This window comes from Tetrao urogallus (genome assembly GCF_951394365.1).
Source record: "Tetrao urogallus genome assembly, chromosome: 2".
NCBI lineage: Eukaryota > Metazoa > Chordata > Aves > Galliformes > Phasianidae > Tetrao > Tetrao urogallus.
The window spans coordinates 55,966,386-55,983,153 of record NC_136814.1 but is presented as its reverse complement, the minus strand read 5'-3'; the positions used below and the strand labels follow the sequence as shown (position 1 = coordinate 55,983,153).

Here is a 16,768-nt window from a genome sequence, read left to right as displayed (position 1 = left end):
ACTGAAATTCTATACATTGGGAATTACAACAGATAATATACATCCATACATTAATGCCTTAGTCAACCTTTAGACAAAAGGTTGGAAATACTATCACCATACTGGTTTGGGATGTATTCGGCTTAGGAAATTATTGATGGTAAACCTCAAGAAAGACTTGCTGCATGCATGCAGAATTAGATGAAATATTGTGTTTATAGACTGTATACTTCCTGAAATAGTTCATGCAGAGATTCTAGAAAAATTTAACTTCTCAAACAGAATCAAGGCAGTAAGAGTCAGCACAGGTGGCAACAAAATACCAAAATATAAAGTGTCTGATTTTAAGGGAATATTTGATAATTCTACAGAACTGAATTGTGAGATTCATATTGCACATTTCAGATAATTTACTGAATTATGAACACCAAGTAATCCGTTGTTTAATCCTCACCTTTAGAACTGTTGTCAGTTGTAGAATGTACAATGTACTACAGTGACTAATCTTCAGATGAAAGTTTTGTTGTACGAAGTTGGGAGTTAAATATTTTGCCTGTTACAATATATTTAAAAGCTTTCCGAAACCATGGGTAGAAAAAGCCATATATTAATGGATTACAGGTAGAATTTAAGTAACCAAACCAGTTTAGAGCATCAAACAAAGGGGAAGGAATAGAGAAATTTAAAAATGGATCAAGTAGGACCGCAAAAAAGCAAGGAAACCAGCATACAAAGAAAGCCAACATAACTACACTCAAAGTCTTGGCAGCTTTCTTGTCTTTACTCTTAGGAAGTCCATTTCTCATATCACTTTTTCTGTGCTTGTGTGTCTGGCTCAACACACGTATGTGCTTTTGGGAGACTACAAAAATTTTAATGTAGATCCCTAACATAATACAAGCAGGAGCAAAAAGACCAACTGTAAATAAAACAATCCCCCATGCTTTGTTGAACATAATAGGGCACAAGCTTGAGCATTTGACCAAACTTTCATAGCCCTCAATTCCAGAAGCATAAGCTTCCGAGAAAACAACACCGAAAGCAAATGCAGCTGGCACTGACCAACACACTGCTGTTATTTGTTTTATGGCAGCCATGGTCATTGTGCTGGCATAATGGAGAGGGTGGCAGATTGCATAAAAACGATCCACTGCAATGGAACAAAGATGAAAAATGGAAACCAAGCAGAGCATCAGGTCAAAACTGTAATGAATTTTGCAGAACATCATCCCAAAATACCAGCAGTTCTCCACAGATCTCACCATGCTGTAGGGCATAATGGCAAAGCCCAACAGGAAATCTGTGACAGCCATGGATAAGATGAGAAAATTGGTTGGAGAATGAAGCTGTTTGAAATACAAGATGGAAAAAATTATGGCCGTATTCCCTGAGACAGTGAGAAGGAAGGCTGCAGTTATGGAGAAATACAATACGCCTCGTACTCTTGGTGACCTAGAGCTGTCAGAACAGGACCTATTTCCAAACTCAAAGCAGTCGGTAAAATCTCTCGAGATGTTCATAGAAAATATAATAATCCTTTATCAATTTCTACTGTGTATGAAGTTCCATAAGTAGATATAATTTTCACAAATTTCCAAAAGGTTCCATGTCCTAACATGAGAAGAGAAGAAAAAGTTAGACAAGAGCATGAATAAATTACAGAGGGGAATGCAATAATTCAGAGACAAACTTTCTCTTGGCTTAATTATTGCAAATAGTGTATAAAAAAGCAGTTGAAAGCAAGCTTAATTATCTTCTAAATTAACTGAACTATAATACAGCATCAAAAGTATTTTATGCATTCTTTTGTATCTAGATTACTTCGTAAAATATTTTGTCTTTCAAATAGATGTCAATATCACTCATTCTAAAACACTAGAAGAAAAAGATGCGTAGACAGAGAGACCCAGGCTCACTTCAGTCTCCAAATACTGTACAGGATTTTTTTGTCTCTTCAATCCTAGAACATTGATATTTTCTAAGGGAGAAACATGTCATCACATCAACTTTCCTAGAGATTTCAGTTAGTGGGTTATATTCTAATGCTCATTTTGTAAGTCAAAATTCAGCTGCCAGCTCCCCCTTTTCAAATTATTAATCATTCTAAACTCACCTTTTGTGGATTATAAAGTATTAACAATGAATACATCTGATTGAAATCAGTTTCAATGCTTGTTTTGAGTTATTATAGTTTCAGTATCTGGAAGGGTTCAGCCTTGCCTTGTTTCCTGAAGTAAGCTGTGGTCCAGCTGTAATAAATACATATGAATACACTTGTGACTATTTTCAAGAGTCAAAAAATTCCCTTTCTTCTGCAGAGAACCACACCCTTTTCTTCCCCATCTAATTCTTCTCTTAGACTCAGAAGAAATTTAGAAATAGAAGCAAAAAGAGATACTCTTCTCCACATCAATTTAACCCTATCAGAAATAACTTGAGAAGCATTTTAGTCCACTGAATTTTCCAATGGGCATCACCCTGAAATGAAGAAAATGCAGAAAGAGAGCACCAAAATATTTAAATAGTCATCTGTTTTATAGACTAACACTACCTGAATCTGTTTTAGTATCATCAGTAGATTCTTTAGTAGGTATTTTCTTGTTTTGTTATTGTTCTGCGGTGTTGCAATGCCTGTAAAAGGCAGACCATCTTTATACCACGGTTCAGTTTAGTGAAATGTGGGAAATTATTTTTCTTTTATGGCTTAATACTTAATTCCCAGGAGTTTTTAAGTTAAAAATATTTATATAATTCAGGGATTGACATCAACAGGAGATAAACATAGTGAAGTGTCTGAAATCCCAAGACCATTATTTCTCTTTTCTCCATTCATTTACCCTCATGCATTACTGAGCTGCTTTGGTGAGTTAAGGTAAATATAAGCCTTATTAAAATTAGTCTTTAAAAAATGATACTAAAGTTTAAGATGAAAGGAAGTTGTAATGTTTTTTCATCTACAGTATTAGAAAGTGCTCCTTAACTTCCAATTTTAAATAATTACTATTTCTAATGAAACTTAGAAACAAAATACATAATAAATTTAAGATTATCATCTTGTAACTTAATGAGTGGAAACAGCACTGTCTCTCATGCTAGTTGTAGCAGTAGCTTTTGTACAAGGTACAGAGGAACTTCCCTATACTTTAGCAAACAATAAAGGTGTATAAAAAGAAGTGTTATTTTAGAACAATTTATCATCTGTTATTGGACAGCTTCCCATTTAAAAAGAAATAAAACCCAACATAAGAAGTATTTATTTTCTTACAAGAAAAGACAAAAATAATTCACTACTTATATGAATAAATTGAGTCTTCTGAGGTTAGAAGTGGATATTTAGATGTTAAGGCTGAGTGAAGCTTGTATAGATGCATGGAAGATTCATTACAAGTCCAAGTGCTAATTGTTGTTATTCAGCATATGGAGAATGGATTCTTATTGATTAATAAAGTCATGAAAAGAGGGCAGAAAATGAACACTGGTTTTAAAATTAAGGGAAATGTTAGAACATTTAATGGAGTTTACCTTTTTGACAGTTGTTTCAAAAGACAAATAAATGGAGGAACTTTCTGCTGGCAATAAAATGCAAATACAAAACAGAATCATTTATTAACTCCAAAATAAAATAATAATAAAATAATTTTTTTTTTCATTGTGTACAGTAGAAATATTTTATTTTTGAGATCTGACAGTATTTTTGTGACAAGTATACCTAGAAACCCTTTTTTAAGTAATTGAGAAATAGGCAAGCTTCACACAGTTGATCTTTTGTTAAAAGAGCCACTAAAATATAAATCTGCAGAAATCCATGCAAACCAAATTACATTAGATTTCCAACAAATTACTGTTAAAGGAGGCTATGCTTCAAAAACCATTACCTTCAGGAAGCAGTGTTCCATGCACCTCACTAGTGGTTCTCTTTTCAGCACGGTGCAGCAGACTGCAATGGGGGAACAGTTTGATATATTTCAGAAATGAGATGTTTAACAACAACTAATAAATTTACAGGAACTGAAACCTTTATGAAAGAATCTGTTTAACTGGGTTGAAGGAAGGTTGCTGAATGGATTTTGGAAGCTGTCCTTGAGAACTAATCATACCAGATACTGCAGCACAGCACTGGCAGTTTGGAGAGAAAATGGTTTAGCCATGATTTTCATTGATAGCACAATCTAATTCTTGCCTACGTTTTGCTTCATCTTGCACTTTGTTATTTCCTCGATGCTCTGAAATATTGATTGGTTCCAGTAAAGCACTGTGAAGACAGACCTCTCTTATTACCCTGAGATGACTTCAGTGAAGTGGAAATCACAACAAAGAAGCATAAAATATCATCTCAAATTTTCTCAAATGACTGCTTTCTCCTGTTGGTAACTGAGAAAGTACAGAGTATAAGGTACACTACACTCTGTTTTTCAGTTCTCTCTCCTTAACTGATGTATATCTTTTAGTTAGTATGCTGTGACTACTTGATGCTTAAAGAGAATAACTTCTCTTATATCTATGAGAAATAAAAAGTCCATATATCTAGAGTGGGTTATGGAGTTCTCACTGCCTAAGTTGCTTACAGATCTGATCTCTTAGGAAATTAATTTGTTTTACAAAGGCTAGTGCATGCATCACACAAATATTTTCAATTATCTAAGCACAACATTTGATTTAAAGTGAAGGTTATGAAGATCATGAAGAACAAAAAATGTTTTAAACAAACTTAAAGGAAAAGAAGGAAATTGAATTTAGTTGGAAATAATTAATTTAACGAGGCTAAATAACACTATGCAAGACTTAGTAAGTATGATAGGAATTAAATTTCATAAAATAACAGGATCCCAGAATAATTGACATTGGAAGGAACTTCTGAAGGTCATCATGTCCAGCTGTCCTGCTCAAGCAGTACTATCTAGAAATTTTTGACCAGAGCTGTACTTAAATGGCTTTTGTATATCTCCAGGCATGAAGATATTTAAAATAAATATTCTCCACAATCTTCTGACAATGTGCCTTTTCTTGGTCACCCCCACAGTTAAAAGGTGTTTCCTGATGTTCAGATGGAACACACTGTGTTTCAGTTTGTGCTCATTGTCTCATTTTCCAGTTCCTTAATCATCGTGACCCTTCATTGGACTGTATTCACTTTGTTCGTGCCTTTCTTGTACAGAGGATTAGAGAAATGGACCCAGTACTCCAGGCGCCACTCTGGGTTGCAACATTACCCCTCTTCTATCAGCCACTCTTTTGTATCACTTGTGAACCTGCTGAGAGTACTCCCTAATCCAAATCACTAGTGAACATGTGAAACAAACATTGACTCCTGTTTAGACTTTGAGCCACTGATCACCATCCAACCCCTTGGCCATTCTCTCAATATTCAATCTGTTCTTTCAATCAACTATGCTTATCCAGTCCATATCTCAGCAGCTTGTATTTGAAGAACTAATGGGATACAGTGCCAAGACTGTACTCAAGTCAAAGCAGACAATATATACTGCTATCTACCAAGTCAGTCATTTCACATCACAGATGTTTATCAAATTTGGGCCATGCCTAGTGGAAAAAAAACTTACTCAAAAAGGAGATTAGAGCTAGGCATAGTCTTTTTCTGTATTAGGTCACTGGATGATGCAGTTACACTGAAGACTGTAGATAACTAAGATGATCAGAAAAAAATGTTCAAGCAAAAGCCTTTTGTGGAACACTAAGTATCTTGTATTTGACTGTATCTAGCATTTCTGTTCTTCTCATCTGTGTTGAATGAGTATTTATGCAATGTACAAGAGAGTACATTGTGTCCAGCCTGGATGAGTTAATGATCTAGGGAAAGCCATACACTTTGTGGAATTTACACAGTTGGAGAGCTTATTTTTTTCCTGTTTGAGAACTGCACTAAATCACTTTTTCATCCAGCTGTTAAGAATGCTCCATTTTGGAGTGATACTTGCATTGTGAGGTTTCTGGAAGGGTTCTGCTTGGATAGCCAGTGCTCATCTTTTTTCCCTGTGCCACTTCTGGTGACCAAGGGGCAGGCCATGAGGCTCAGCTGGAGGTGGGACCACTGTGCATTGGGCCAAACCAGGTTGCCATTCACAGGCTGCAATAGTGTGTCAAAACAACCAAAACACAAGCTACAGCTACCAAGACAGAGGCAACAGGTGACTCTGTGTCCTGGACTTACTGCAAGAAACCTGTCACTTCTGTTTAAAGCATGAGAGGAGGTGGCATTGAAAACTATTTTCACTGGTGGCAAAACAAATAGACCTGGGTTTACCAACAAAAAAGATCTGTTCATAATGTTGAAATAATTGCTTTGCAGAAGTTTTCAGGGAAGTTAAAACATATGAAATCACCCACTGGAGATTCATTTGCTTCCGAAAAAGTAGACATCTGGGAAGTGTTTAATAAGGTCACTAATTAAATGTGTTGATAAGTAGTTTAACAAGACCCTTTGCACTTCATTTACATGATGTCACCTTGTAATCAGGTACCTTCTACATCACTAAAGCTAACCGATAATCTGATTGGACACCAGCAAGAGGTATTTTTTTCTGCTCTTCTAATTTATTAAAAACTCAGGTTTGAATAGAGACCCCATGGTCTCATTAACACCTCTCACTTGTATGTCTCTTTCACACTGAGAAATAACTTTGTGCTACCTGTGATTAGAGCTAATGAGAGAAAGTAACGTGGGACTTCATTAAAGTTGCTCTGTCAAAGAAGACACCCTGTAAACAGAAGGCAAGGAGGCACTTTGGGAAAGTGACACCTTTGGGTAACAGGATACCAGAGAAAAAAAGTTATTTCTGAAACTTTCTGAGGTGGGTTGTGCACAAAATTGACTTATAGGTCAAATATGAAGAGAAGTGACTTCTAGATATGGATGGAGGTCATCAGAGAGTGGAAATCCCTTACTTTTGCAATTTATTAGCGTTGGTGACATCTTGGCCAGACTAGCTTTTAGGAGAACTGTTGGTTTACACAGTGAAAAATTCTTCCACCATTTCCGTAACTTGGCTGTGGTGGTTCTGTGCAGCCATGATGTTTTATGATCTTCTGCACAGTGTTCATGGGATGGCTAAGGTGATCCTAAGCGAAGGTCTCTCTTTCTGCACTCTCCAGTAAGTCAAGATTACCTACTAGCTGCTCACAGTTTGTGACCTGCTTCACTTGTGCTCCAGGGCAAGACCTCAGGGAACTTCATGTATGCCTCTGGGACTCAACAATCCACATGTCCCACCACCTTCTCCCACTTGTAGCTACTCAGGCAAACCTCAACTACTAGCTCTATGGACCACTACCTCGATCCAAAGACTCATTTCAGGGCTCTTGCTAGTCAAGAGTTGGTCCTTAGAATTTGTCTAACTGCTAGTTTCAGAAAACTGGCCTCGATGCAGTTTTTTTGGTGTCCCAAGAACATACCCACTTTTCCATAGTGTGAGATACATCTATGCAAGTAACCTTCATCTAAGCTACCTAAAAACTGTATCTGAAATTGCCTAAAACTTTGTGCTAGAGACTAGAAGATCCTTCATGGTAGTAAGAAAAGGAGCATCTACAGTGGCAATTCTTCTCACCTAAAAATGGATAAGGTGGTGAGATAAAACACCCTTGAAGGTAATGGTTTTTCTACAGTGAGCATAAAAAGAGATGCAAATGACTAAAGTAGATAAAAGTACTGCTTTTGAGATGTCTAAATTTAGGTTAGATTACCATCAGCCTTCATGAGTGTGGGACAGTCATGTAGAAGCCAATGATCACCAGCAAAAAGCAAGATAAACAGATGGGATCATACTTTTTCAGTTACAGACTCAGAGGGGTAAGATTTCAATTGCCTTAGGCAGAGGTTATTTATAAACCTATTACAAAATTGCAATTTATAACAACCCCCTACACATAAATAAGAGGAAAGAACAAATTAGAACATGGCATAAAAGGAAAAGATGAAGAAAGGTTCAAACTGTGGTCTGTGTGCACGTTTTTAAGAGCTGCAAATAGAATGCTGTCTCTGATGTTGCCACACATTGTTGAGGTTTTTATACAGTGGATGAAGAGGCCATGTCTCCTTTTGCTTCTTGAAGGGACTACAGTAACTTATGCTGAAATTATTAAATATACCTAGAAACTCTCAGATGGTCTACATTCCTCATATGGAAACACCACTTACCTGCAGAGCCCTGTAGAGAAGGATCTGAGGATTCTGGTGGATGAAAAACTGAACATGAGCCAGCAGTGTGCTCTTGCAGCTCAGAAAGCAAATGGTATCCTGGGCTGCATCAGAAGAGGGGTGGCCAGCAAGGACAGGGAGGTGACTGTCCCTCTCTATGCTGCCCTTGTGAGGCCCCATCTGGAGTACTGTGTCCTGGTCTGGGGCTCCCCGTACAGTAAGATGTGGAGCTGTTGGAGAGGGTCCAGAGGAGAGCCACTAAGGTGATCAGAGTGCTGGAGCACCTTCCCTAAGAAGACAGGCTGATGAAGCTGGGCTAGTTCAGCCTGGAGAAGAGAAGTCTGTGAAGAGATCTCATTGCAACCTTCCATTATTTAAAAAGGGATTATAAAAGGAGAGGAATCAACTTCTTACTCAGGTAGATAGTAATAGAACAAGCGGGAATGGTTTTAAGCTCAATGAAGGAAAGTTTAGATTGGGTATCAGGGGGAAGATCTTCACAGAGAGTGGTGAGGTGCTGGAACAGGCTGCCCATAGAGGCTGTGGATGCTCCATCCTTGGAGGTGTTCAAGACTAGGTTGGATGGGGCCCTGGACAACCTGATCTAGTACCAGATCTGGAGGTTGGTGGCCCTGCCTGTGGCAACAGGTTTGGAAATTGATGATCCTTGGTGTCCCTTCCAACCAAAGCCATTCTATGATTCAATCTATAACAGTACCAGAAGAAAGAAGATATCACCTGGCAGCAGTTTTGAAGCTGCCATTTCAAGGGAGATCAATATATCTGAATGATCACATAGTTCACTTCAGAAAGCAACATGAAACATGAGAAAATGAACTGTATCAGGCTGACCTCAATGGGATGAAGAGAAAGGGAATTATGCATTCATTTATTGGAAAGGTAGATTTTTTAAAATCTCAAATTACTTTATTTCTCTGAGATAAAGAATTAAAGTAGTCATTTTGTCACAATTAAGAATTATCTTCCACAGTACAAAGCTGATGTGTTGCATATTTCAGTCATTGTTCTTCTTTTTTTTTTTTTTTTTTTTGTCATTTTGGAGTGTGCTAACTTACACAATGACATTGTAAAGGAGTCTCAGATCCTGTTGTTTTGGGTTGTTTTTTGCTCTGCTGAAATATAGTATCACTGGACTCTTGTGCTCTACAGTGCAGAGTGCATCAGTGCTCTGAGAGCACAAAAAAAGAAGATAACACATAGAATGTGTGCTTACCCCAGCAACACGAATGGAGGACAACATTTACAGCTGAGCATAGCTCTTACTTCAACATCAAAGTATCAATTTCACCATAGCACTTTTAGGTACTAATCTTTTACTGTCCATTTCCAGAATTAGTCCATGCTCCAACCAGATGTCACAGGATCAGGCCAGAAGTGTTATTTCCTTCTGTTTGGTGATACATTAATTCTAGCAAAGCCAGGTCATAGGCAAAAAAAGTTAGAGAAAATTACAGCCTGTGGGCCTTCTTCAGCTGGTGACCATGTTTTAGTTTTTGACTTATTTGTCTGTCCTTTGAATCCTGATGTGGTTGGTGGATGTCCAGAGAAGCCACACGTAGATGTAATCTTGAGAGCCTGCCAACCCAGGCATCATCACCCCAAGCCATTTCTATGGCCTTTCTGCCACTCCTCACAGTGCTCCCACATCCACCCTGTCCCACTCACCCTATATTTGGGCCAGATGTAATAGTTCTGTAACAGTTCAGTATACAGATTCCTCTCTGGCTGTCATAGCGCTGCTATCAGACAAAATAACAATATGCTCAAGCAAAAAAAAAACAGTGTTGAAAGAGGCAAATGTGAGCATATTTTACATTGAATTTTCATTATGAAAGTATCATTTTCAGGCAACGTCAGATTCAGAATTGCTTTTCACAAGTGCTTTTCATTTCTTATGACATGTTTTCCATATCTTAGATTTCATTAAAAATGCTTTTGTCTTCATTAAGCGGCAAAGCCTGTAAGTGACAAACACAAAAGTGAGAAGCACCAATTGAAATGTAAAGAGAAGGAACACCGTGGCTTCTCCTTGTCGCATCCTCCCTCCTTGGAGTGTACTGACATGGCTGTGTATTAGGATATTCTGACTTCTGCACACATACTGAAGGGGAGGGGAAAAAACATAATCACTTTGGGATTTTACTCAAAGGCATCTAAAAATTCAAGAGAAAAGGCTTTTCTGTTAGTTCTAGAGAATGGCAAATATGCATTTTTGGGTTTTTTTTTTTTTAATCTGTTGTTTAGGAATCACTTCCTAATGAAGAAAAGCAGTTAATAAATTGCTCCATATATGTCATATGAATAGCTAAAATCAAAACACTACATACCTACAATTCCCAGTCCAGAATGAAAGGAGACAAACAAAATAGTCACTTATATGCTCAAACCAAATCTGATAAGTGAGCAAACAAATAGGTGTTTTTTCTGCCATTTTCAGCTCCTGCCTCCTGGAGTTGCAGGCAAATCTCAATGCTATGAAGCCAGCCATGTAAAGGATGTTACTCTAAAAATAACTGAGTCCTTGATAAGTCCTGTTGAAAAATATTTCCAAACAGAATAGTCTTTAATGCCCTGCGAAACCACAGGTAAAAAAATGCATAAACAATGGGATTAAATGCAGAATTTAAGTAACCAAACCAAACCAAAGCATCAATGAGAATAGGAGGTGCTGCATAATTCATAAATGGGTCAGTTGCTGTAAAGAAGAAGAATGGGCTCCAGCATATGAGAAATACTCCCACTATTATGCATAATGTCTTTGCAGCTTTTCTTTCTCTGCAGAATGAAATGTGCTTCGTTTCATATATTTTCTTTCTTTTGCTAACTGCATCAATGGATCTTGCTTGCCTTTTGGCTATAGAGTATATCTTCCTGTAGATGAACAGCATAACTAATCCAGGGATGTAAAAAGACACTATGGAAGTGATGACACCTGAAGTTTCACTAAAGAAGACCAAGCACCCTCCTGCACAATGGATGTGATTATAAATCTCTTTTGCCCCTAGCAAATTTAACTCTAGAAAGATCATCCCAAAAGCAAAAGCAGCAGGGACGGTCCAACTTACCAATATCATGACCAGGATAACAAAAGCATTTATCTTTGATTTGTACCTGAGAGGGTCACACATAGCATAGTAACGATCAATTGATATGAAGGAAAGATGGAAGATGGAAGTCGTGCTCAGCATAATGTCCGTGCTTGTGTGGATCTTGCAGAAGAAGTCCCCAAAATACCAGCAGTGCTCAACAGAGCGTACCATGCTGCAAGGCATGATGAGGAATCCCAGCAAAAAGTCAGCTGTAGCCAGGGAAATTATCAGGAAATTGGTAGGCGTGTGGAGCTGCTTAAAATGTGATATTGAGATGATAACCATTAGATTTCCAATCACTGTGGTCAGAATAATGCAAACCATGAAGATATACATGGAAATACGGACACTGTTTGACCAATTGCTCTTCACACAGGAGCCATTTACAGATTCACAGCACAGCTGCATCCTTACTGAGGGATCAAATGCACGCTGCTATGTGGTACAGATTTGCCCTAGTGCTGAAGTGCACTTACAGCTGTTTCCTCTTTTTGTTGTGAAGGAAGCTGCAAGAAGAAATAAAGAGACCATCATAAACACCTTTAACTAGTTGAATGTAAACAAAAATCACATTTCTTACTTTACGAGGGATTAAATTATTTTGTAACTGAACTTCTAACAGAATTAGTTTTTTTCACTAGACTTCCCTTGAAGCATGTATTTCACTTGATAAAATAAACTACATAACTGGGGATCTCCACACCAGAATAGCACTCCAGCCCTGTCCTCACAGAGGCAGCTGGACCTGCTGTTCACCTGGCAAAGCCAAAATGTTTCCTTGAGCCCCTGGTTTTCAGACACATGGCACTGCCTGGCCAGATCAAATCATTCTATAAAATCTTGTATGATAGAGCTGTAAGTAGGCATGTAAGGAAAGAAATCTGAGTGGAGAAATGAAGTTTTCTGACCTTGTACTGCTAAAATGTAATTGAATAGCCTGACTAATCTGAAGCATTAGCTGCTATTTAAGCAAACATCGCTACTGTCAGGCTCTGGTTTATTTCAGTGGTAGTAGTTTAGAATCATAGAATCACCAAGGTAGGAATAGACCTCCAAGATCATCCAGTCTATCATCCACTTACCACCAATATTTCCCCGCATCTAAATATCTAAAGATTTCTTAAACACATTTAGCATCAGTACGTGTAACTGCTGTGTTAATACTGTGTTAGCATCTTTGGGGTGCAAATATTGCTGTCTTTTTGCATGTGTAATAACTCATCTGTTTTGCAAGGCTATTTTTTTGCAAAAGCATTTCATGAAAGTACTCTAGCACTTAGCAAGCAACGTTCATCATCATTTTCCTTTAATTAAGAGAAAAATTTTATTATCATGAAAAATAAAGAATATTGTCCTATTATGTTCAGTAGCATTAGCATTACGATATAACATAATCTTTTAAGTCTGAAAAGTACAGCAATTCAGACATCACTAATATAACTCATTTGCTCTGGGGCTTTGCTGCCTGTGTTTATTTTGTATAAACATACATTTTGATCTTCATCTGTTTTATGGGTAAGGAAATTAAGTATAGTAAAAAAAATATAAGACCAATCAGAGAGAATTAAGGTGCTCTCTTGTTTCCTTTTCTGTTTGAAAGATGAATAATTTTATTTCTGTTCTCTGACAATGTTACTATCTGTATATGTGTATGTTCTCTGACAATGCTACTATATAGTATATATATACTACATACATAAAGGTATATGAGATCTCCTGGAAACCATATATCTTTTTTAAAAAAAAAAAAAAAAACCTTATTTTCAGGGAATTTTTCTGTTGCTCTTGAACAGCAAGAATAAATTCCAACAAAAAAATTAAATAAAAAGCAAATTGAGATCGAGTGTGTGGCTTTGCATGGAAAGAGAAACAAAATAAATCAAAACTCCTACAACAAATGTCCAATTAAGCTGAATATTGAAGAAGTTTTCAACAAGAAATTAGAACATTGTCCTTAATTACAAGTATTGGTTTAAAATTCAATAAAATGAAAATTGGAAGAAGCATACTTTCAAAAACCTGCCCTCCTACCTTTATCTCCTGACACTGAATAGAAGTCTGCTCCTGGTGCTCATTTGTTCTCTGCTCAGTCAGTGCCACCCTTTTCTTTTAAAGACGATCTCACAACACCAGCTGAGCCTCTTCATCGTCATAACTACTCTGGATAGCATGAATTTAAGAGGACTGGCACTCAATCCAGAGCAGCCTCCAGGGTCCCCAGCATATTGCTTGATAACTATTGTGTTATTATGTGCAATGAATGGAGTTCTTGGCCCTCTGTTTCAATATGAACAGAAGCTCTAACTATTTATTTTGTCATCTAGTTGTCTTTGTTTAACAGGCCTTATTTATAGACACATTGAATTCATCTGGAATATATTTATTTGCTTAATTAAGCACTGTGATCATTTTGTGAGCAGCTCAAGATTAACCAGGAGGCAAACAAAAATCATCATGTAATCTCTCTTCTGTAAGTTCCTAAAATATAGCAAATATATACAGGTGGTTTAAAGCAGCATGTAACATTACACTGAAAAGATACCGCACACAGATTGCCATGACGTGCATTTGTCAGCCTAGTTCTGCTTACACTACTGAGCAAACAGTTTTAATCTGACAGCCTAATCATTTAACAGCTATTTGCAAAATACAGCTAGTAAAAAGGTGTCGAAAGTAAACTCCTAATATTGATTGCACTGGAGTCATTGATGAGGCTCATTAACTTCATGCTCCACAAAGGACCACGCAGTCCTTTGAAACAGGGCTGTTACATCAAAAACTGGTAATGTGGTGAGCATTAGCTAAAGCCCACTCACGCTGGGTGACTCAGGGAGATACACAACAACATAGGTGCCAACTTGCCAAATTGCTAACTGTACTCCATGAAATTGTTTAGCTGCTTCATTATGTTATGTCCACAAAAATCCAAACGAATGCAAACAACTTCCTTTATTTTCCTTGAGGACTAGAGCGTTATAGTTTAAGAGTTTGCTTGCTACAGAAAGAGTTCACCAACTAAAAAAAAAAAAAAAAAAGCACACTGCGATCTGGAAAAGCAACTCAGATTTCAGAAGCAGCTACTTGGCATTAATCAGCCAAACTCCTTCATCCTCCAGCATCCCAGTGCCATCACAATCAGAGCAGACAGGCTGGAAGGCTCATCTATGCTCTGAGCAACTCTGCTCCTTTTGGTTTTGATTTACTACCTAGACAGAAAAAAGTTTCTTGTTTCCATATGGCTCATTTTAAAAACTGGATCTCTCTAAGGATAGCCATGCTAGGAAAACCAACTGTTTGAGGCTATAAGGTGTCCTCGTGGCTGAAGAGAATTTTTGGAAGTATTCAACTTCACTTGTCATTTACGAAGTTCTCCGGGGAAAAAAAAAAAAAAAAAAAAAAATTCTTATGTTTCCATGTTTATGTTTGAAATATGCACAAATTCCCAGTGAGTCATCAATTCAAAACAAGTATTTCACAAGCTGTTTAAATGAAAAGATGTACCAACTACTGAACTGAATGCTATTGCTGCAAACCTGATGTAATTCCACTGAGAGCGGATGAGTTGATTAACCTCTAGATATATTTCCACAATGTATAACCAAAGCATCGTTATTCCTTGCCAACGGCTGTTTAAACAGAGAAATGTGACATTCATGCACTTTCCTAAAAAGCAGTTTTTAGGATTAACCCCCAAAACAATATAAATGCAAGTCTCTGAGATGCACACAGGAGAGAGTCCAGTAAGACAAAAATCTTTCTGCAACAAAGCAAAACACATTCAACTAAAACAAAGAAACCTTCTGCACAAGGAGGATTGTAAATACTCCATAGCCTTGCTATTAGCAGACACTGCTCCCACTGACTGCAGCAGCAGGACTCTCCCCAGAAGGGCCAGTGAATTCCCTGAGCCACGGTGTATGAGTGAAGCAGGCACTCTGTGCCTCTTTGCCGTCCCTGTGCACCCAGCAGTCGCACAAGAGTGAACTCATGACCATGGCCAATTTGTAGGTGGCCTCCAAACACCACCTCCAGTGCAAAGGCAAATGGAGGAGGGAGGTAGGAAGCATACAGGATCCAGCCTGACCGCTCTATGTCACCATGGCCTTGGAACAGCTCCACAGCTTTGCTCTGAATTCATAGCTGTGACTGAAGAGAATTTTGTCCCCTAGCTGTGTTGTTTGTTCTGGTGTTGAGAATGAGCAGCTTTTTAAATGATCCTCTGAGCCATCATCAAAATCTGATTGTACAGAATGAACACAGGATAACTGCTATCATAAGTGCTCACCATGGAAAATTCTTATTTGAAACAAATCGAATTCCTAATCTAGCAAGTTAGCAGCTCCCTGTAAATGAAAAGGTGAGATACAGAGGCTGTACCTGCTCAGGAGCTACTTCCTCATGACAAACTGGCACAGCCTGCAGATACAGCACAACAGTGACTCATCCCATGCAGAGCCAACGGCTCGTCAGCTGTCTGGTTTGGTCTGCCTCTGGATTACAGCCTGATGGGAAAATCTCATCTAGAGAATGACGTAGATATTTGCTATTCAGAAAAGACAAGCAGACAGTGTTTATCACAAGCCAGTTGCATATGCAAAGATGAATGCATCTGAATTAAGTTAAAGTCAGGCTCATGTAAAGATGCATTTAAAGAAAACAAAACAAAACAAAAAGTATTTATTATGTTCAAAGTCTAGATTAACAGCACTAAACCGTCACTATGGTAGTCTGACGTTTTCCATTTCAGGGCCCTACTTTCAATTTTGTTAAACTTTGTCAAACGTTAGCAATTGGTGTTATCTTGGAAAATGTGACATGTCTATCGCAGACTGGGTATTTTCAAAAAAATTCAGTTTTGATACTTCAAGAGTATCTGAGAACAAGACATGCAAAAAAAGATGCTGTTTCTTCCTGATTGAAAACTTCTGTTTATCCTGTATTTATGTGATCTGGTTTCAGTATGCTTTGTAGCAGAGACTTAATAAATGTTGATTGCCTATTTGTACCTCTTTTGCCACCTCAGAGGATCTATACCTAAGTATGGACAAATTATAAATCATCAGTGATCAAATCACAACTTGCTCATTTTTAAAGCTCGTTTACAAGCACCTGCATCTTCTAACAGCAAGATTTTCAGTATTGCTGAGGAGCCCAAGGAGAGAGTCCTACCATTAAGAAGTAATTCCAAGAGAGAGGACATATTTTGGGCTAGTTTCCATGTGTCAGCTAGTGAGTTGCACTGATGGAAAGTCAGCTCCTGCTCCTCTGAGGTTTTTCTGAGACCCAAGCAGGACATGCACAGCTCAGGTCACAATATTTGTGTGCTCGTTTGTGTTAGGAGGAAGGGGAGTGTGGGACTGGCAAAGCAGCAGAGAGGACATGAGGCTGAACAGAGGGGAAAACTCACACCTTCTGGTCTGAAGGTGGCTGCTCAACTGAAAGCCACTAAAAAATAAAATCACCCACAAAGGCATACACATCAATAAGCAAATCAAGTGGAGCTTCTGTTCTCACACAGAAGCTT

The 16,768-nt window shown here is 37.9% G+C and overlaps 2 protein-coding genes across 2 annotated transcripts; both read right to left on the bottom strand.

The window, feature by feature from the left end:
• Positions 1–479: 479 nt before the first annotated feature.
• TAAR2 (trace amine associated receptor 2) lies at positions 480–6,971 on the bottom strand (the record flags this gene model as incomplete). The annotated part of the gene is made up of 2 exons (XM_079550345.1): positions 480–1,515; positions 6,949–6,971. The coding sequence occupies 2 exons, from the start codon at positions 6,969–6,971 to the stop codon at positions 480–482; spliced, it is 1,059 nt and encodes a 352-aa protein (XP_079406471.1).
• Positions 6,972–10,653: 3,682 nt separating this feature from the next.
• LOC306958370 (trace amine-associated receptor 1-like) lies at positions 10,654–11,652 on the bottom strand (the record flags this gene model as incomplete). The annotated part of the gene is made up of 1 exon (XM_079549878.1): positions 10,654–11,652. The coding sequence occupies one exon, from the start codon at positions 11,650–11,652 to the stop codon at positions 10,654–10,656; it is 999 nt and encodes a 332-aa protein (XP_079406004.1).
• Between the last annotated feature and the right edge of the window lie 5,116 nt (positions 11,653–16,768).